Source organism: Heterodontus francisci, chromosome 38 (assembly GCF_036365525.1).
Source record: "Heterodontus francisci isolate sHetFra1 chromosome 38, sHetFra1.hap1, whole genome shotgun sequence".
In the NCBI taxonomy this organism is placed as follows: domain Eukaryota; kingdom Metazoa; phylum Chordata; class Chondrichthyes; order Heterodontiformes; family Heterodontidae; genus Heterodontus; species Heterodontus francisci.
The window spans coordinates 45,902,573-45,925,445 of NC_090408.1; the positions used below are offsets into that span (position 1 = coordinate 45,902,573).

Consider the following 22,873-nt stretch of genomic DNA (forward strand, 5'->3'; position numbering starts at 1 on the left):
GCTTATACACACTACTGAGTCAGCGGCGCTTGAGATGGCTTGGCCATGTGAGCCGCATGGAAGATGGCAGGATCCCCAAAGACACATTGTACAGCGAGCTCGCCAGTGGTATCAGACCCACCGGCCGTCCATGTCTCTGCTTTAAAGACGTCTGCAAACGCGACATGAGGTCCTGTGACATTGATCACAAGTCGTGGGAGTCAGTTGCCAGCGTTCGCCAGAGCTGGCGGGCAGCCATAAAGGCGGGGCTAAAGTGTGGTGAGTCGAAGAGACTTGGAAGTTGGCAAGAAAAAAGACAGAAGCGCAAGGGGAGAGCCAACTGTGTAACAGCCCCGACAAACAAATTTCTCTGCAGCACCTGTGGAAGAGCCTGTCACTCTAGAATTGGCCTTTATAGCCACTCCAGGCGCTGCCCCACACACCACTGACCACCTCCAGGTGCTTACCCATTGTCTCTCGAGATAAGGAGGCCAAAGGAGAAAAAAAGGTGTCACCAAGGCGCTATACAATTGAAGCAATGCTTCTTTACTCCGATACTCAAATCCTCTTGCAATCAAGGGCAACATACCATTTGCCTTCCTAATTGCTTGCTGCACCTGCATGTTAACTTTCAGTGATTTATGAACAAGGACATCCAGGTCGCTTTGGACATCAACACTTCCCAATCTCTCTCCATTTTAAGAAATATTCTGCATTTCTGTTTTTCCTACCAAAGTGGATAACTTTTACATTTTTCCACATTATATTCCATCAGCCATGTTCTTGTCCATTCACTTTGCCTGTCAAAATTCACTTTGCATTCTCCTCACAACTCACATTCCCACCAAGTTTTGTGTTATCAGCAAACTTGAAAATATTACATTTGGTCCCCACATCCAAATCATTGATATATATTGTGAACAGCTGGGGTCCAAGCACTAATCCTTGCGGTAATCCACTAGTCACAGCCTGCCAACCTGAGAATGACACGTTTATTCCTCCTCTCTGTTTTCTGTCTGTTAACCAATTCCCAACCCATGTCGGTATATTACCCCTAATTCCATGTGTTATAATTTTGTTTACTAACTTCCTGTGTGGGACTTTATCGAAAGCCTTCTGAAAATCCAAATACACATGTCCATTGGTTCCCCATTATCTATTCTGGCAGTTGCATCCTCAAAATCTCTAACAGGTTTGTCAAACATGATTTCCCTTTCATAAATCCATGTTAACTCTGCCCAATCCTACCATTATTTTCCAAGTGTCAAGTTATCACATCCTTTATGATAGATTCTAACATTTTCCTTATTACTGATGTCAGGCTAACAGGTCTGTAGTTCCCCTTTTTCTCTCTCCCTCCTTTCTTCAACAGTGGGGTTACATTTGCTACTTTCCAATCTACAGGAACCATTCCAGAATCTATCAAATTTTGGAAGATGATCACCAATGCATTCATTACCTCTACAGCCACCTTTCAATACTCTGGGCACTCTGGGATGTAGATCATCAGGTCCAGAGGATTTATCAACTTTCAGTCTCATTAACTTCTCCAGTACTGTTTTTTAATCAATACTAATTTCTTTCAGTTCCTCATTCTCATTAGTCCCTTGATTCTCTAGTATTCCTGGGCATTTTTTTGTATCTTCGTCCTTGAAGACAGACGGATGAAGGGACCAAAGGTAAGGTTGCTAAATTTGCTGATGACACAAAGATAGGTAGAAAAGTAAGTTGTGAAGAGGATATAAGAAGGCTACAAAGGGATATACAAAAAATGCTGGAATCACTCAGCAGGTCTGGCAGCATCTGTGGAAAGAGAAGCAGAGTTAACGTTTCGGGTCAGTGACCCTTCTCCGAAGAAGTGATTCCAGCATTTCTTGTTTTTGTTTCAGATTTCCAGCATCCGCAGTATTTTGCTTTTATACAAAGGGATATAGATAGGTTAAGTGTTGGAGAATTTTCTGAGCTTTGCTAATTATTTCTTAACTTTGTAAAAATAGAGAAACAGGACGCAGCTTGTAGCTAACCTAACCAATGATCAGGAAATGTAGACAGAGCAACTGATCACAATCATCTGGCTTAGGAAGGGACAGAGCTCATGATGGATTTTGGGGAAGTGAAAACAGAGTGTTCGTTACTGACTCTTCCGTTTTATCATGTTTGTGCAACCTAGCCAGAAGTAACGGCCAGATATAGTACCTGGAGTGTGTGCGTTAAATAGGGAACAATAGCTTGTTATGCTTGAACTAACGCTCTACTGACCTCGGACATTGCAAAGGGCACAGAGCTGCAGGTGGTCTTGTGGTTGTCCTGTGGTTTATGCTTAATTGTGAAACTGCTAGCTCTGCTTCTTTTATACTATATAAGTCCACGGCGATTTGTAGTTGGCGGGAGCAGCACTGGACTGCATTTAGGTAAGGTGTGCTCCCCCATGATATCATGCAATAAAAAGTTTGTTCTCAACGTCTGAGTCCGGAGAATTTGTTCAACAATTGGGTACAATCTGGATTTTCTTCAACATTAAGTGAGTGGGCAAAGATCTGGCAAATGGAGTGTAATGTGGGAAAGTGTGAAATTGTCCACTTTGGCAGGAAGACTAAAAAGAAGCATATGATCTAAATGGTGAGAGATTGCAGAGCTCTGAGATGCAGAGGGATCTGGGTGTCCTAGTGTATGAATCGCAAAAGGTTCGTTTTCATGTTCAGCAAGTAATTAGGAAAGCTAATAGAATGTCATCATTTATTGCGAGGGGAATTGAACATAAAAGTAGGGAGGTTATGCATCAGTTATACAGGGCATTGGTGAGACCACATCTGGAGTACTGTGTACAGTATTGGTCTCCTTATTTAAGGAAGGATGTAAATGCATTGGAAGCAGTTCAGAGAAGGTTTACTTGATGAATACCTGGATTGGACAGGTTGTCTTATGAGGAAAGGTTGGACAGGCTGGGCCTGAATTCACTGGAGTTCAGAAGAGCACGAGATGACTTGATTGAAACATATAAGATCCTGAGGGGTCTTGACAGGGTGGACGTGGAAAGGATGTTTCCTCTTGTGGGAGAATCTAGAACTAGGAGTTGCCCATTTAAGACAGAGATGAGAAGAAATTTTTTCTCAGAGGGTCGTGAGTCTTTGGAACTCTCCCTCAAAAGGCGGTGGAAGCAGAGTCTTTAAATATTTTTAAGGCAATGGTAGATAGATTCTTGATAAGCAAGGTGTGGAAGGTTATCAGGAGTCAGCGGGAATGCGGAGTCAAGATTTCAATCAAATCAACCATGATCTTATTGAATGGCAGAGCAGGCTCAAGGGGCCGAGTGGCCTCCTCCTGCTCCTAATTTGTATGTACCTATGTACGTGTGTATGTTAGACATAAAATACTTGTTCAGATTCTCTGCCATTTCCTCATTATAAATTCTCCTGTCTCTGCCTTTGGTGGGCCCACATTTGTCTTTGCTAATTTTTTCCTTTTTACATACCTATGGAAGGTTTTACGGTAAATGTTTATGTTTCTCGCTAGTTTACTTTCATATTCTATTTTCTCTTTCTTTATCAGTTTCTTGGTCCACCTTTGCTGAATTCTAAAATGCTCTCAATCCTCAGGCTTACTATTTTTTTGGGCAACTTTATAAACCTCTTCCTTTGATCTAATACAGTCTTTAACTTCTCTTGTTAGCCATGGTTGTATCACCTTTCCTGCTGGGTTTTTGTGCCTTAGAGGAATGTAAATTTGCTGTAAGCCATGTATTAATTCTTTAAATGCTAGCCATTGCCTGTCTGCCATCATAACTTTTAATGTAGTTTCCCAATCTACCACAGCCAATTTGTTCCTCATACCTTAGTAGTTTCTTTTGTTTAGATTTAAGACCCTGGTTTCAGATTGAACTACATCACTCTCAAACTTAATGAAAAATTCCATCATATTATGGTCACTCTTCCCTAGAAGCTCCGTTACAACAAGATTATTAATTAGCCTTTTCTCATTGCATGACACTAGATCTAAAATAACCCGTTCTCTAGTTGGTTCCTCAACATACTGTTCTAGAACGCCATCTTGTATACATTCCAGGAACTTGTCCTTCACAGCATTAGTGCTAATTAGGTTTATCCAGCCTATATGTAGACTGAAGTCCCCCATGACTACTGCATTACCCTTGTTACATGCACCTCTAATTTCTTGATTTATACCATGCCCTACATTACTACTTCTGTTTTGTGGCCTATAAACAACTCCTAGCAATGTTTCCTGCCATTTGCTGTTTCTTAGCTCCACCCAAACTGATTCTACATCTTGATCTTCCGATCTAAGTTCCCCTCTCACTAATGTACTGATCTCATCCTTTATTAACAACACTACCCACCTCCTTTTCCCCTTTGCCTATCCTTCCTAAATGTTGAATACCCATGGACATTCAGTTCCCAGCCTCATCATCCTGCAGCCACGTCTCTGTAACGGCAATTAGATCATAAAAGCAAAATACTGTGGATGCTGGAAATCTGAAATAAAAACAAGAAATGCTGGAACCACTCAGCAGGTCTGGCAGCATCTGTGGAAAGAGAAGCAGAGTTAACGTTTCGGGTCAGTGTTCCAAAGAAGGGTCACTGACCCGAAACGTAAACTCTGGCAATTAGATCATACTTGTTTCCTTCCATTTGTGCCATCAACTCATCTACCTTGTTGTGAATGCTGTGCACATTCCGATAGACTGCCTTTAATTCTGTCTTTTTATTATTTTCGCAAACTCTAGCCTTATCTGCTGGTGCACGCTTCAGTTTGTACACTCTGTCCCTTCCTGCCACACTCAAGTTATCAATTCCTTTATTGTTACCTTGTTCTCTTGCCTTGTCCCCTCTCTTTAATTTATCACATCTTTCCTTGCTTAATCCCTCAGACAAATGTAAAAGACCAAGGCAACTCGGATGCATTGGGTCTTTGTGGAAAATTCACTTATACCTAGAATTCTGTGATCTGTCAAACTTCATAATTGGTTTGTGCTTTGTTACCCTGAGCAAGCATTTGAAGGAAACTCCAGAGCCAATAGTTTCATGGAGAAAATAAAGAAAGTAACAAAATAGATGATTAAATCACATGATAGCTTAGTTTCTCTAATTACAAAGAAAAAATTATCATTTTATCTTGTATAATCACTGATACAATTTTGAGAGTCATGTTTAGTTTAAATCAGATAGGAGATTTGTCAAACAATCGAATTGGCATCGCATCTGCATGAGTTGTCTTAACTTGCACGTAATTGCAGGGAACCTGCTATACAAGCTCCAGCAGACTGCTTATGTCAAATGGCAGCTAGATGAGATATTTTGTTTTACACCCAACTGATTATGATGCATAGAGGTGGTTGAGGAATCCACATTTCTACATCTTTGACCAAACTTTTAGTCACTTGTCCTCCTGATTTCTCCTTATATGACTCAGTGTTATATTTTGTTTGATAATCGCCCCTTTGAAACCCCTTGGAATGATTTATGCAGTTAAAGGTCCTATATAAATGCAATTTGTTATTGTAATTGTGCCAAGCTAAATCCAACTCTGGGACTGTCTCATAGGGACAGGGAAGAGGCCATTTAGCCCTTCAAACCTATTTCACCATTCATTGAGACCGTGGCTGCTGTGTATCTTAACTCCATCCACAAGTTTCAGTTCCATAGCCCATAATACAGACTCCCCAGCAGGCATTGGACAGGAGGAAAGTTATGTTATTGTCGTGATTGCAAAATATTGTTAATCATAATTGCTGCCTTGTGAACCACATTATTCCAATCTACACCAGCTTTCAGGGAAGGGCCTGGATAAAGTTGTTTTGAAACCTCTGTGATTCAGCTCGGGTTGTTTGGAACACAGGAGGCTGAGGGAGATTTAATTGAGGTCTACAAAATTATGAGGGACCTAGACAGAGTGGATAGGAAGGACCCATTCCCTTAGAGAGAGATCAATAACCATGAGGTATAGATTTAAAGTAATTGGCAGAAAGATTAGAGGGGAGCTGAAGAGGGTTTTTTCACCTAGAGGGTAGTGGGGATCGGGAACTCACTGCCTGAATGGGTGGGAGAGACCGAAACTCTCATCACATTTAAAACATACTTGGATAGATACTTGAGGTGCTGTCTTCTACTGGGCTACAGACCAAGAGCTGGAAAGTGGGATTAGGCTGGATTGCTCTTTTTCGGCCAGCACGGTTACGATGGGCCGAATGGCCTTCTCCGCGCTGTAAATGTCTCTATGAGCAGTGGAGACTTGTTGATTCAGCGATCTCTGGTTGGACATTGCTGCTATCTCATTAAGCACAAAATATGCACCATTGGAAGAACAGCTGCTTGAAGAACCAATGCGGGTGTATTTAAAGGTCAAAGGTTATTTATAAACTAACATGATGAGAATTGGTGAGACCTTGTGAATTGAAAAATTGGAAGGGAAACTGCTGGACCGTCCATATTGCATTGAGGCGATGAATGGAGATGGAAAAAGCGGGAAATGTAAGAAAGTGGAATCACAGAATCATAGAATAGTTACAGTACAAGAGAGGCCATTCAGCCCATCCTGTCTCTGCCATCTCTCTGCAAGAGCAACTCACCTAGTCCTACTTCGCATCTTTTCCCCGTAGCCCTGCAAATGGGATCCTTCAAAAATATTTCCACAAAGCCCTAAAAGGATTGGGATCAATTGTTATCCCAGAAATAAGATTAAACTGTTCAAAAATTATAGCCCAACACAGACTGGAATCTCCATCTGTTCTGGTGAAATATTAACTCTGCTTCTCTCTCTCCACAGATGCTGTCTGACCTGCTGAGGATTTCCAGCACTTTCTGCTTTTTTATTACAGACTGGAATCTCCATCTGTCTATTTAGAGTTTGCTTTGCTCTTCTTTAAACTGCGCCGTGTACAGATTCCAGGAGTTTACTCGCTCTTTACTTTAGTTTTACTCAAACTGGAATTGCATTAATCAATAATAACAATAAACCAGGTAAATCACACTGTCCCTCCCAAACCTCACCCTGGTCACTCTCTGTCCCCACATTCATGGCCAGTCTGAACTCTGCACTTCTCCGAATTGCAGGTATGAAGCGGCCGCAGTTTTTCCTGCTGCGGTTTGCGGACAGCGGGGGCGGCACATCTGGAAACATCTGCAAATGTCACTGACTTTCAAAAGTAAGTCGAGGAACTCCGAGTTTTCTCAGCACTCGTTTTAAAGACAAACTGCAGTGTTACTCTTGTGATTCTCATTTCTGAATGGTTGGTAACTTTGTATTGGTCCTGACTGAGCCACTTGCAGCCGAGACACGGTTTAAATGAATTTCTTTTGCTTGATATTTCACACGGGAGGAAATCGTTTTCCGTTAAACTTTGTTCACAGCAAAGTGGTTCCTGATAGTTCAAATTGATAATCCTGAGTTAAGCGGAGAACAGCTTGCCAATCAGGACCATCCCTCTAGTTAATCTTTCAACCATTAACTCGTCTGCAATAAAAGCAGTTTCCTCCAGAAAACATTATTCTCGGTGAATCCGCCCGGTTCCTTCCTCACCTGGAGCTTCCGAAGCTACAGACATGGCCAAAGGTTTCTTCATCAGCAAAATTGTCCTGGTGGTCGGAGCCCTGCTCGCTGTCGCTGCTGTCGCCACCATCATCGCCCTGGCTGTGGTTTACGCTCAAGAGAAGGAGAAGACGGGGATAGATCTGCCGGAGACCCCTGGGACCGAACCCCCGGAGATCCCCGGGACCAAACCCCCGGAGAGCCCCGGGACCAAACCCCCGGAGAGCCCCGGGACCAAACCACCACCGCCTCCATCTGACCCCTGGAACAAATTCCGCCTGCCGCAGTCTCTGGTCCCCGATCACTATGACCTGGTGCTGTGGCCCCGGCTTGATGAGAATTCCTATTTCACGGGGAATTCCACCGTCTTCTTCCACTGTGTGCAGGACACGAATCTGATCCTGATTCACAGCAACAAACTGAATCTCACCAAGTTGGAGGGACAGTTCGCTCGACTGACGGCGCAGGACGGTTCAATTCCCCCCAAAATAACACAATCATGGTTACAAACTGACACCCAATATCTAGTGATCCGACTCTCCTCCAAACTCTCCACAAGTAAGAACTATTCCCTCTACACGGAATTCCAAGGAGCTTTGCTGGGAGATCTCACAGGTTTTTATCGGAGCCAATATATCGATGAACACGGAAAACCCAGGTTAGTCTCTTTTTAAATGCAGTGAATAACAGCAAAGCAACAAGATAAGGAATTATTACTTTCAAGGATTTAAAAACTAATGTTCTGAAAAGGATGGTTTAGGAAAGGCAGCCCATCCCAGAAGAATATCTGGGAAATTCCGGGGCAAACATGGGGTTTCCCAACATCATGGGGCCGAATTCTCCGTATTTCACAGCTGCACTTCCTTGTAGCAGCCTGTCACTGGGATCACAGCCACACAAGAATCCAAAAAATAGGAGCAGGAGTAGGCCATTCGGCCCCACGAGCCTGCTCCGCATTCAACAGGATCAGAACTGATCTTCTCCATCACCTTCTTGCGCTATCACCGTATGCCTAATACCCCAAAATCTAGCAATCTGTGTCTTGAACATACTCAAGGACTTAGCGTCCCTGGGCAAGAGAATTCCAAAGATTCTGAACCCCCCTGTTATAGAAGCAGAGGCAGTTACAGTCTGGGACCCCCAGCCTGAACTCTCTCCCCATCTGTTTGTGTGTGAAGGTGATGACTTGTAGTGGGAAACTCAGTCAGAGCCGATTCTGTGCTTGAATTTCACACATTCAAACCGTGCGGCATCGAGAGACTCTTAACCAAGCCGAGAGGATCGCACAGAGAGTAGCAGGCTGCGTGTTTGGAACAATCCTGACGGAGCATATCATCCAAAACCAACATTTCAAACTGTCCCCTGAGCTCAGATTCCGTACAGGAGACTTTCTTTACAGATTACAGCACAGGAGGTCCTCAGTATTGATGTTCTCTCCTGTAACCCGAATCCCCCCAGATTCTTTTATAATGCTCCTTTTCAAATATTTACCCCATTCCCTGTTAAGTGAAGTTTTAGTGAAGCTTCAGCAGACGGGGAGCTGCAGATACTTTCCACAATCTTGGAGCGTTGCTCTCCCGGAACTTCCTGTAAATGTTTACAGGACTCAGACTCCTGATTGCACTGACACATTCCCATTAAACATGATTATTCTGCTGAATTTAAATACTTTTTATTTCACAACAGATAGACATTTAAACAAAACATTATAAGAAAAATAAGAGACATTTGGACTTAATTATATTTTCCAGATCAACCAGGCCTTCTCCCACTTCAAGGAAGACATTTCCCTCAATTCCCAGGTCACAGAGACCAGTCTCCAAGTCTAAACACTTTGCCCATTGCCTCCACCATGTACATCTCACTGTGACTAACAACAGAACCAAACAGATGGCACTGTTAGACTTGGTCACAAATTTGGAGGCAACTTTACAGGGCACAGCAAAGTTCGTGTAATCCACCCCAAAACTATTCTGTCAATTACATTGAGGCTTCAGAGCTGAATAGTAAATAATCTTCCATTACCTACAAATGAAACACTTCCATTCAAGTTATGATAAAACAAAACAAGGGGGATGGGGACCTGAGGGTTGACTCAGTTGGGACAAAATCAGAAGTGAAAATGGAAGGCAGAAAATTAATGGGTGAGTCTGGACGATAGAAGAAACAAAGGTTAGAAAAGAAATGTGGAGTAATCAGTTCAGCCGTGAACTTACTGAATGGCGGAGCAGGCTCGAAGGGCCGAGTGACCTACTCCTGCTCCTAATTCGAATGTTCGCATGTTTGTATAAAAAAAAGAGCTTGGCAGTACCCAAGGGGTATCTATTTCAATGCAAGGAGTACAGCAAATGAAGCAGATGAGCTGAGGGCACAGATAGACACGTGGCAGTATGATATCATAGCTATTACAGAAACATGGCTTAAGGAGGGACAGGAATGGCAGCTCAACGTTCCTGGTTACAAGGTTTTCAGACGCGATAGGGAGGGGGATAAGAAAGGAGGGGGAATGGCAATTTTGGTCAAGGAAACTATTATAGATGTGAGGAGGGATGATATAGAGTCATAGAGTCATACAGCATAGAAACAGGCCCTTCGGCCCACTGCGTCCATGCCGACCATAATGCCTATCTATACTAATCCCACCTGCCTGCATTAATTCCATATCCCTCTATGCCTTGCTCATTCAAGTACCTGTCCAGATGCCTCTTAAATGTCGCTACTTTTCCTGCCTCCACCACCTCCTCAGGCAGCTCATTCCAGATACCCACTATTCTTTGTGTGAAAAATTTACCCCTTTGATCCCCTTTAAATCTCCTCCCTCTCACCTTAAATCTCCTCCCTCTCACCTTAAATCTTTGCCCTCTAGTTTTAGTCACCCCTACCATGGGAAACAGACTCTGGCTATCTACCCTATCTAAGCCTCTCATAATTTTATATACCTCTATCATGTCCCCTCTCAGCCTCCTTCGCTCCAGGGAAAACAGACCCAGCCTATCCAATCTCTCTTTATAACTCAAGCCCTCCAAACCAGACAACATCCTTGTGAATCTTTTCTACACCCTCTCTAGCTTAATCACATCTTTCCTGTAGTGCGGCGACCAGAACTGCACACGGTACTCCAAGTGCGGCCTAACCAAGGTTATGTACAACTGTAACATGACGTCCCAACTCTTGTACTCAATGCCTCCACCGATGAAGGCAAGCATGCCATACGCCTTCTTCACCACCCTGTCTATCTGTGTTGCCACTTTCAGGGAACTATGTACTTGCACCCGAAGGTCTCTCTGCTCAAGAACACTTCCCAGGGCCCTGCCATTCACTGTATATGTCCTGCCCTGGTTTCCAAAAATGCATCACTTCACACTTGTCTGCATTAAATTCCATTTGCCAATCCCTTGCCCACTTTCCCAGTTGATCTATATCCTGTTGTAACCTTAGACAACCTTCTTCACTGTCCACTATACCACCAATTTTGGTGTCATCTGCAAACTTACTAATCATGCCTCCTACATTCACATCCAAGTCATTAATATATATGACAAACAACAGAGGGCCCAGCACCGATCCCTGCGGCACACCACTGGTCACCGGCCTCCAAGCTGAAAAACAACCCTCCACGACCACCCTCTGCCTCCTATCACCAAGCCAATTTTGTATCCAATTTGCTAACTCACCCTGGATCCCATGTGTCCAAACCTTCTGGACCAGCCTACCATGCAGGACCTTGTCAAAGGCCTTGCTAAAGTCTATGTAGACAACGTCCATCACCCTGCCCTCGTCAATCCTCTTGGTCACCTCCTCGAAAAACTCAAATTCGTGAGACATGATGATTTCTCACACACAAAGCCATGCTGACTATCCCGAATCAGACCATGCCTTTCCAGATGCATATAAATCCTGTCTCTCAGAATCCCTTCCAATAACTTTCCCACCACTGATGTAAGGTTCACCGGCCTGTAGTTCCCTGGCTTATCCCTGCTGCCCTTCTTAAATAAAGGCACAACATTAGCTATCCTCCAGTCTTCCAGTACCTCACCCGTGGCCAACGATGAAACAAAAATCTCTGCCAGGGCCCCAGCAATCTCCTTCCTTGCTTCCCATAGCATCCTGGGATACACCTGGTCAGGCCCTGGGGATTTATCCACCTTAATGCGCTTCAAAACCTCCAACACCACCTCCTTTGTAATGTTGATATGCTCCAGGATATCGCTGTTCCCTCCCTTGAACTCCCTAGCTTCCATGACCTTCTCCACGGTGAATATAGACGAGAAGTATTCATTTAAGACCTCACCCATTTCCCGTGGCTCCACACATAGATTACAACACTGATCCTTAAGGGGATCTACTCTCTCCCTAGCTACCCTTTTACTCTTAATATACTTATAGAATCTTTTAGAATTCTCCTTTATCTTATCTGCCAGAGAAATATGATGGCCCCTTTTCGCCCTCCTAATTTCCTTAAGTGTACTCCTACATCCCCTATACTCCTTGAGGGACTCGCTCGATCCCAGCTGCCTATACCTGACATATGCCTCTTTCTTTGTCCTGACCAGACCCTCAATATCCCTCGTCAACCAAGGTTCCCTAAACATACCAACCTTGCCCTTCCATCTAACAGGAACACGCCGGCCCTGAACTCTTCCTATCTCACTTTTAAAAGCCTCCCACTTGCCAGACCTCCCTTTACCTGTAAACAGCCTCTCCCATTCAACTTTTGAGAGTTCCTGTCTGATGCCATCGAAATTAGCCTTCCCCGAATATAGGACTTCAACCTGAGGACCAGTCCTATCCTTTTCCATAACTATCTTGAAGCTAATAGAGTTATGGTCACTGGTCCCAAAGTGCTCCCCCACTGACACATCAACCACCTGCCTAGCCTCATTTCCCAAGAGGAGGTCGAGTGTAGCCCCTTCTGTAGTAGGGCCATCCACATACTGCTTCAGAAAACTATCCTGGACGCACTTAACAAATTCTTCCTCATCTGATCCCTTAGCACTAAGGCAGTCCCAGTCAATATTACAGAAGTTAAAATCACCTATTACAACCCTATAATTCCTACACCGATCTGTGATTTCCCTACATATATGCTCCTCCACTTCCCTCTGACTATTGGGGGGCCTATAGTATAACCCCATCAAAATGATCACCCCTTCCTTATTTCTAAGTTCTATCCATATGGCCTCGCTGGACGTTCCCCCCGGGATATCCTCTCTAAGTACTGCCGTAATGTCCTCCCTAATCAATAGTGCAACTTCCCCTCCTCTCTTACCTCCACCTCTGTCACGCCAGAAGGATCGGTAACCCGGAACGTTGAGCTGCCAGTCCTGCCCATTCCTCAACCACATTTCCGTAATAGCTATAATATCACAATCCCATGTACCGATCCATGCTCTGAGTTCATCTGCCTTACCTGTAAGGCTTCTTGCATTAAAGTAAATGCAGTTTAGCCTACCAGACCTTCCACGCTCCCTGTCCTGCCCCTGCCCGGCCTGCGTACTGGACTTGCTTGCTTTAACCTCTACATTTGCCTCAACTATCTCATCGGAGAGATTACTACTTTGGGTCCCACCCCCCTGCAAGACTAGTTTAAACCCTCCCGAGTAGTACTAGCAAACCTCCCCGCAAGGATATTGGTCCCCTTCCAGTTCAGATGCAACCCGCCCTTCTTGTACAGGTCACCTCTGCACCAGAAGAGATCCCAATGATCCAAGTAGCTGAAGCCCTCCCGCCTGCACCAGCTCTTCAGCCACGCATTCATTTGCCTTATCCTCCTATTCCTACCCTCACTAGCACGTGGCACAGGGAGTAATCCCGAGATTACAACCCTAGAGGTCCTGCTTTTTAACCTTCCTAACTCCCTATATTCACTTTGCAGGACCTCATCTCTCTTCCTGCCTATGTCGTTAGTACCAATATGGACCACGGCCTCTGGCTGCTCACCCTCCCCTTTCAGAATGTCCTGCAGCCGCTCCAAGACATCCTTGACCCTAGCACCAGGAAGGCAACATCCCATCCTGGAGTCTCATTTGTGACCACAGAAACACCTATCTGCACCCCTTTCGATAGAATCCCCTATCACGATAGCTCTTCCACCCCTTTTCCTCCCCTGCTGTGCAGCAGAGCCCTCCGTGGTGCCACGGACCTGGCTGTTGCTGCTTTCCCCTGGGAGGTCATCCCCCCAACAGTATCCAAAGCGGTATATCTGTTTGAGAGGGGGATGGCTACAGGGGACTCCTGCACTACTTGCCTGTGCCTACTACTCCGTCTGGTGGTCACTCATCTCTTTTCTGCCTGTGCAGCCATTACCTGCAGTGTGACCACCTCACTAAACCCGTGCTATCCACGACATCCTCAGTATTGCGGATACTCCACAGTGAATCCACCCACAGCTCCAGCTCCATAATGCGGGTCGTCAGTAGCTGCAGATGGATACACTTCCTGCACACATGGTCATCAGGGACACTGGAAGCGTCCCTGATTTCCCACATAGCGCAGGAGGAGCATACCATGGGTTCGAGCTCCCCTGCCATGACTTACCCTCAGATTAATTAGTTACTCCCTTAATTAAAAAATACTAAGTACATTAGGGGCCTTGTTTTACTCACTACAATCTAAAGTCCTTAATAAGCAACACTGAATTTAAAAAAAACACTTTAGTAGTACTTACCTTATCACCAGATGCTTTTTTCCAACAGAAAAACCTTTCCCTTTTTTAAAAAAACATTTAAATACACTAACAACAGTGACTCACTAACCAATCAGCTTGCATTTCTCTACTGATGTCACTGTTGGCTTTTTTTTTCCAAACTCCGGTGCGCTGGAAGAGCTCCTCTCCTGGAAAGTAAGAGCCGTCTCGCTCCTTCCCACTGCCGCTGCACTTTTAAACTCTGCCGGTCTCGCTCAGTCTCGCTCCTTCCCACTGTCGCTGCATTTTTAAACTCTGCCGGTCTCGCTCAGTCTCGCTCCTTCCCACTGCCGCTGCACTTTTAAAGTCTGCCGGTCTCGTTCGGTCTCGCTCCTTCCCATTGCCGCTGCACTTTTAAACTTGGCTGGTCTCGCTCAGTCTCGCTCCTTAACACTGCCGCTGCATTTTTAAACTCTGCTGGTCTCGCTCAGTCTCGCTCCTTCCCACTGCCGCTGCACTTTTAAAGTCTGCCGGTCTCGTTCGGTCTCGCTCCTTCCCATTGCCACTGCATTTTTAAACTCTGCTGGTCTTGCACAGTCTCGCTCCTTCCCGCTGCCGCTGTACTTTTAAACTCTGCTGGTCTCGCTCAGTCTCGCTCCTTCCTGCTGCAGCTGCACTTTTAAACTCTGCTGGTATCACTCAGTCTCGCTCCTTCCCATTGCCTCTGCACTTTTAAACTCTGCCAGTCTCACTCAGTCTCGCTCCTCCCCGCTGCACTTTAAACTCAGCCTGTCTCGCTCAGTCTCGCTCTTTCCCGCTGCAGCTGCACTTTTCAACTCTGCTGGTCTCGCTCGTCTCGCTCCTTCCCGCTGCAGCTGCGCTTTAAAACTTTGCTGGTCTCACTCAGTCTCGCTCCTTTCCGCTGCCGCTGCACTTCTAACCTCTGCCGGTCTCACTCAGTCGCGCTCCTTCCCGCTGCCACTGCACTTTTAAACGCTGCCGGTCTCACTCCTTCCCACTGCCACTGCACTTTTAACCTCTGCTGGTCACACTCAGTCTCGCTCTTTCCCGCTGCAGCTGCATTTTTCAACTCTGCTGGTCTCGCTCATCTCGCTCCTTCTCACTGCCTCTGCACTTTTAAACTCTGCATGTCTCGCTCAGTCACGCTCCTTCCCACTGCCACTGCACTTTTAACCTCTGCCGGTCTCACTCAGTCTCGCTCTTTCCCGCTGCCGCTGCACTTTTAAACTCTGCCGGTCTCACTCAGTCTCGCTCCTTCCCGCTGCACTTTTAAACTCTGCTGGTCTCGCTCAGTCTCGCTCCTTCCCGCTGCCATGGCACTTTTAAACTCTGCTGCTCTCGCTCATCTTGCTCCTTCCCGCTGCAGCTGCACTTTTAAACTCTGCTGGTCTCACTCAGTCTCACTCCTTGCCGCTGCCTCTGCACTTTTAAACACTGCATGTCTCACTTCGTCTCACTCCTTCCCACGGCCACTGCACTGTTAAACACTGCCGGTCCAGTTCAGTCTTGCTCCTTCCCACTGCACTTTTAAACTCTGCCGGTCACGCTCAGTCTCGCTCCTTCCCATTGCTACTGCACTTTTAAACTCTGCTGGTCTCGCTCAGTCTCGCTCCTTCCCGCTGCCGCTGCATTTTAAACTCTGCTGGTCTCGCTCAGTCTCGCTCCTTCCTGCAGCAGCTGCACTTTTAAACTCTGCCGGTCTTGCTCAGTCACGCTCCTTCCCGCTGCCGCTGCACTTTTAACCTCTGCCGGTCTCACTCAGTCTCGGTCCTCCCCGCTGCGCTTTAAACTCAGCCTGTCTCGCTCAGTCTCGCTCTTTCCCGCTGTGGCTGCACTTTTAAACTCTGCTGGTCTCGCTCATCTCGCTCCTTCCCGCTGCCGCTGCACTTCTAACCTCTGCCGGTCTCACTCAGTCGCGCTCCTTCCCGCTGCCACTGCACTTTTAAACGCTGCTGGTCTCACTCAGTCTCCCTCCTTCCCGCTGCACTTTTAAACTCTACCGGACTCACTCAGACTCGCTCCTTCCCGCTGCTGCTGCACTTTTAAACTCTGCCAGTCTCACTCAGTCTCGCTCCTTCCTGCTGCTGCTGCACTTTTGAACTCTGCTGGTCTCACTCAGTCCCGCTCCTTCCCGCTGCCGCTGCACTTTTGACCTCTGCCGGTCTCACTCAGTCTCGCTCCTTCCCGCTGCCTCTGCACTTTTAAACTCTGCTGGTCTCACTCAGTCACCCTCCTTGCCACAGCACTTTTAAACTCTGCCAGTCTTTCTCAGTCTCGCTCCTTCTTGCTGCACTTTCAAACTCCGCTAGTCTCATTCAGTCTTGCTCCTTCCCGCTGCACTTTTAAACTCTGCCAGTCTCGCACAGTCTCGCTCCTTACCGCTGTGGCTGCACTTTAAAACTCTGCTGGTCTCACTCAGTCTCGCTCCTTCCCGCTGGTGCTGCACTTTTAAACTCTGCCGGTCTCGCTCAGTCTCGCTCCTTCCCGCTGCGCCTGCACTTTTAAACTCTGCCGGTCTCACTCAGTTTGGTTCCTTCCCGCTGCACATTTAAACTCTGCTGGTCTCGCTCAGTGTCGCTCCTTCCCACGGCCACTGCACTTTTAAACTCTGCCGGTCTCACTCTATCTGGTTCCCTCCCGCTGTACTTTGAAACTCTGCTGTCTCGCTCAGTCTCGCTCCTTCCCACTGCTGCTGAACTTTTAAACTCTGCCAGTTTCACTCTGTCTGGTTCCTTCCCGCTGTACTTTTAAACTCTGCTGATCTCATTCAGTCTCGCTCCTTCCCGCTGCACTTTAAACTCTGCCTGTCTCGCTCAGTCTCGCTCTTTCCCGCTGCGGCTGCACTTTTAAACTCTGCTGGTCTCGCTCAGTTTCGCTCTTTCCCATTGCCTCTGCACTTTTAAACTCTGCTGGTCTCGCTCAGTCTCGCTCCTTCCCACTGCCGCTGCACTTTTAATTGCTGCCGGTCTCACTAAGTCTCGCTCCTTCTCTCTGCCGCTGCACTTTTAAACACTGCTGGTCTCATTCCTTCCCGCTGCGGCTGCACTTTTAAATTCTGCTGGTCTCACTCAGTGTCGCTCCTTCCCGCAGCTGCTGCACTTTTAAACTCTGCTGGTCTCACTCAGTCTCTCTCCTTCCCACTGCACCTTTAAACTCTGCCAGTCTTGCTCAGTCTCGCTCCTTCTTGCTGCACTTTCAAACTCCGCTAGTCTCATTCAGTCTCGCTCCTTCCCGTTGCACTTTTAAACTCTGCCAGTCTCACTCAGTCTCGCTCCTTCCCACTGCGGCTGCACTTTTAAACTCTGCTGGTCACACTCAGTCTCGCTCTTTCCCGCTGCCGCTGCACTTTTAACCTCTGCCGGTCTCACTCAGTCTCCCTCCTTCCCACTGCACTTTTAAACTCTGCCGGTCACACTCAGTCTCGCTCCTTCCTGCTGCCACTGCACTTTTGAACTCTGCTGGTCTCACTCAGTCACGCTCCTTCCTGCTGCAGCTGCAGTTTTAAACTCTGCTGGTCTCACTCAGTCCCGCTCCTTCCCACTGCCGCTGCAGTTTTGACCTCTGCCAGTCTCACTCAGTCTCGCTCCTTCCCGCTGCCTCTGCACTTTTAAACTCTGCTGGTCTCACTCAGTCTCCCTCCTTCCCACTGCACTTTTAAACTCTGCCAGTCTTGCTCAGTCTCGCTCCTTCTTGCTGTACTTTTAAACTCTGCCAGTCTCGCTCAGTCTCACTCCTTCCCGCTGCGGCTGCACTTTTAAACTCTGCTGGTCTCACTCAGTCTCGCTCCTTCCCACTGCCACTGCACTTTTAAACTCAGCCAGTCTCAGTCAGTCTGGTTCCTTCCCGCTGTACTTTAAACTCTGCTGGTCTCGCTCAGTCTCGCTCCTTCCCACTGCTGCTGCACATTTAAACTCTGCCAGTTTCACTCAGTCTTGCTCCTTCTCGCTGCACTTTCAAACTCTGCTGATCTCATTCAGTCTCGCTCCTTCCCGCTGCACTTTAAACGCTGCTTGTCTCGCTCAGTCTCGCTCCTTCCCACTGCTGCTGCACATTTAAACTCTGCCAGTTTCACTCAGTCTTGCTCCTTCTCGCTGCACTTTCAAACTCTGCTGATCTCATTCAGTCTCGCTCCTTCCCGCTGCACTTTAAACGCTGCTTGTCTCGCTCAGTCTCGCTCTTTCCCGCTGCGGCTGCACTTTTAAACTCTGCTGGTCTCGCTCAGTCTCGCTCCTTCCCGTTGCCTCTGCACTTTTAAACTCTGCTGGTCTCACTAAGTCTCGCTCCTTCTCTCTGCCGCTGCACTTTTAAACTCTGCTGGTCTTGCTCCTTCCCGCAGCTGCTGCACTTTTAAACTCTGCCAGTCTCACTCAGTCTCGCTCCTTCCTGCTGCCGCTGCACTTTTGAACTCTGCTGGTCTCACTCAGTCTCGCTCCTTCCCACTGCTGCTGCACATTTAACCTCTGCCGGTCTCACTCAGTCTCCCTCCTTCCCACTGCACTTTTAAACTCTGCCGGTCTCACTCAGCCTCGCTCCTTCCCACTGCAGCTGTACTTTTAAACTCTGCTGGTCAAACTCAGTCTCGCTCCTTCCCGCTGCCGCTGCACTTTTAACCTCTGCCAGTCTCACTCAGTCTCCCTCCTTCCCACTGCACTTTTAAACTCTGACAGTCTTGCTCTGTCTCGCTCCTTCTTGCTGCACTTTTAAACTCTGCCAGTCTCTCTCAGTATCGCTGCTTCCCACTGCACTTTTAAACTCTGCCGGTCTCACTCAGTCTCGCTCCTTCCCGCTGCACTTTTAAACTCTGCAGGTGTCACTCAGTCTCGCTCCTTCCCGCTGCCGCTGCACTTTTAAACTCTGCCGGTCTCACTCAGTCTCGCTCCTTCCCGCTGCCGCTGCACTTTTAAACTCATCCGGTCTCACTCAGTCTCGCTCCTTCCCGATGCCAGTGCACTTTTAAACTCTGCCAGTCTCGCTCAGTATCGCTCCTTCCCGCTGCACTTTTAAACTCTGCCGGTCTCACTCAGTCTCGCTCCTTCCCGCTGCCGCTGCACTTTTAAACTCATCCGGTCTCACTCAGTCTCGCTGCTTCCCGCTGCAGCTGCACTTTTAAACTCTGCTGGTCTCACTCAGTCACGCTCCTTCCCGCTGCCGCTGCACTTTTAAACTCTGCTGGCCTCACTCAGTCTCCCTCCTTCCCACTGCACTTTTAAACTCTGATGGTCTCTCTCAGTCTGGCTCCTTCCTGCTGCACTTTTAATCTCTGCCAGCCTCACTCAGTCTCGCTCCTTCCCACTGCTGCTGCACTTTTAATCTCTGCCAGCCTCACTCAGTCTCGCTCCTTCTCGCTGCACTTTTAATCTCTGCCCGTCTCACTCAGTCTCCCCACTTCCCGATGCCACTGCACTTTTAAGCTCTGCCAGTCTCGCTCAGTCTCGCTCCATCCTTCTGCACTTTTAAACTCTGCCGGTGTCACTCAGTCTCGCTCCTTCCCGCTGCACTTTTAAACTCTGCCGGTCTAACTCAGTCTTGCTCCTTCCCGCTGCCACTGCACTTTCCAACTCTGCCAGTCTCACTCATCTCACTCCTTCCCGCTGCAGCTGCACTTGTAAACTCTGCCGGTCTCACTCAGTCTTGCTCCTTCCTGCTGCCGCTGCACTTTTAAACTCTGCCGGTCTCACTCATCTCACTCCTTCCCGCTGCAGCTGCATTTGTAAACTCTGCCGGTCTCACTCAGTCTTGCTCCTTCCTGCTGCCGCTGCACTTTTAAACTCTGCCTGTCTCACTCAGTCTCGCACCTTCCCGCTGCCACTGCACTTTCCAACTCTGCCAGTCTCACTCATCTCACTCCTTCCCGCTGCAGCTGCACTTGTAAACTCTGCCGGTCTCACTCAGTCTTGCTCCTTCCTGCTGCCGCTGCACTTTTAAACTCTGCCTGTCTCACTCAGTCTCGCTCCTTCCCGCTGCCACTGCACTTTCCAACTCTGCCAGTCTCACTCATCTCGCTCCTTCCAGCTGCTGCTGCACTTTTAACCTCTGCCGGTCTCACTATGTCCCACTCCTTCCCGCTGCCTCTGCACTTTTAAACTCTGCTGGTCTCACTCAGTCATGCTCCTTGAAGCTGCTGTTGCATTTTGAACCTCTGCCGGTCTCACTCAGTCTCGCTCCTTCCCGCTGCTGCTGCACTTTTAAACTCTGCTGGTCTCACTCAGTTTCCCTCCTTCCCACTGCACTTTTAAACTCTGACAGTCTTGCTCAGGCTCGCTCCTTCTCGCTGCACTTTCAAACTCTGCTGGTCTCATTCAGTCTCGCTCCTTCCCGCTGCACTTTTAATCTCTGCCCGTCTCACTCAGTCTCCCTCCTTCCCGTTGCCACTGCACTTTTAAACTCTGCCAGTGTCGCTCAGTCTCGCTCCTTCCCGCTGCACTTTTAAACTCTGCCGGTGTCACTCAGTCTCGCTCCTTCCCGCTGCACTTTTAAACTTAGACCATCTTGCTCAGTCTCATTACTTCCCGCTGCACTTTTAAACTCTGCCGGTCTCTCTCAGTCTCGCTCCTTCCCACTGTACTTTTAATCTCTGCCAGTCTCGCTCAGTCTCACTCCTTCCCGCTGCCTCTGCGCTTTTAAACTCTGTCAGTCTCGCTCAGTCTCACTCCTTCCCGCTGCCTCTGCACTTTTAAACTCTGCCGGTCTCTCTGAGTCTCGCTCCTTCCCACTGCACTTTTAAACTCTGCTGGTCTCACTCAGTCTCGCTCCTTCCCGCTGCACTTTTAAACTCTGCCAGTCTCACTCAGTCTCGCTCCATCCTGATGCAGCTTCACTTTTAAACTCTGCCGGTCTCACTCAGTCTCGCTCCTTCCCGCTGCACTTTTAAAGTCTGCTAGTCTCACTCAGTCTTGCTCCTTCCTGCTGCACTTTTAAACTCTGCCGGTCTCACTCAGTCTTGCTCCTTCTCGCTGCACTTTTAATCTCTGCCGGTCTCGCTCAGTCTCAGATATGTTCAAAGGTTCATCAAATGTGGCCACATGTATTGAGCTAAGGAACAAAAAAGGGGCAATCACACTGCCGAGAATGTACTATACACCCCCAAACAATCAGAGGGAGATAGAAGTGCAAATATGTTGACAAATCTCTGAGAAGTGCAAGAACAATAGGGCAGTAATAGTAGGGGATTTTAACTACCCCATTATAATTGGGATAGTTTTAGTGTGAAAGGAATTGAGGGAGCAGAATTCTTGAGGTTCATTCAGGAGAACGTTTTTGCCCAGCCTGTTGCAAGTCCAACAAGAGAAGGTGCAGTTTTGGAGTTAGTTTCAGGAAATGAAGATGGTCAGGTGGAAGGAGTGGTAGTAGGAGAGCATTTTGGAGGTAGTGATCATAATTCATGGAGTTTTAACATAATTATGGAAAAGGACAGAGATAGAACAGGAGTTAGAGTTCTCAATTGGGGTAAGGCCAATTTTACTAAACTGAGGAGTGATTTAGCGAAAGTGGACTGGAAACAGCTACTTGAAGGTAAATCAGTGTCAGAACAGTGGGAGGCATTCAAAGGGGAGATTCAAGGGGTTCAGAGTAAACATGTTCCCACAAAGAAAAAGGGTGAGACAGCCAAATTTAGAGCCCCATGGATGTCAAGGAGCTTACAGGGTAAGATAAGGCAGAAAAGGAAAGCTTATATCCGACACTGAGAACTCAATACTACAGAAAGCCGAGAGCAGTATAGAAAGTGAATGGGTGAAATCAAAAAGGAAATTAGGAAAGCAAAGAGAGGACATGAAAGAATATTGGCAAGCAAAATCAAGGTGAACCCAAAGATGTTTTATCAATACATTAAGAGTAAGAGGATAACTAAGGAGAGAGTAGGACCCATAAAAGACCAAAAAGGTAACCTATGTGTTGGGGCGGAAGATATTGGTATGGTTCTTAATGAATACTTTGCGTCTGTCTTCACAAAAGAGGAAGATGATGCAGATATTGTAGTTAAGGAGGAAGAGTGTGAATTATTGGATGTGATAAACATAGGGAGAGAGGAAGTGTTAATGGGGTTAGCATCCCTTGAAAGTGATAAATCACCAGGGACAGATGAAATGTACCCTAGACTGTTAAAAGAAGCAAGAGAGGAAATAACGGAAGGTCTGACCATCATTTTCCAGTCCTCACTGGATACCGGTGTGGTGCTGGAGGATTGGAGAACTGCTAACGTTGTACCTCTGTTTACAAAGGGAGCGAAGGATAGACCGAATAATTACAACCCAGTCAGTCTAACCTCAGTAGTGGGCAAATTATTGGAATCTATTCTGAGAGACAGGATAAACTGTCACTTAGAAAGGCACAGGTTAATCAAGGATAGTCAGCATGGATTTGTTAAGGGAAGATCTTATTTGACCAATTTGATCAAATTCTTTGAAGAAGTAACAAGGAAGATTGATGAGGTAGTGCAGTTGATGTGGTCTACATGGATTTTAGCAAGGCTTTTGATAAGGTCCCACATGGCAGACTGGTTAAAAAAATAAAATCCCATGGGATCATGGGAAATGCAGCAAGCTGGATACAAAATTGGCTCAGTGGCGGGAAACAAAGGGTAATTGTTGACGGATGTTTTAGCGACTGGAGGGCTGTTTCCAGTGGCGTTCCGCAGGGCTCAGTACTGGGTCCCCTGCTTTTTGTTGTATATATTAACAACTTGGATGTAAATGTAGGGGGCATGAT

At 47.0% G+C, this 22,873-nt stretch overlaps 1 protein-coding gene across 1 annotated transcript in view; it reads left to right on the forward strand.

The window, feature by feature from the left end:
* The first annotated feature begins 7,048 nt into the window (after positions 1–7,048).
* LOC137352618 (aminopeptidase N-like) overlaps positions 7,049–22,873 on the forward strand; it is a 138,021-nt gene continuing 122,196 nt past the window's right edge. Inside the window, exon 1 of the mRNA XM_068018349.1 lies at positions 7,049–8,179. Coding sequence (XP_067874450.1) covers positions 7,536–8,179 — 644 coding nt within the window. The 5' untranslated portion in view covers positions 7,049–7,535. The remainder of the gene's footprint in view (positions 8,180–22,873) is intronic.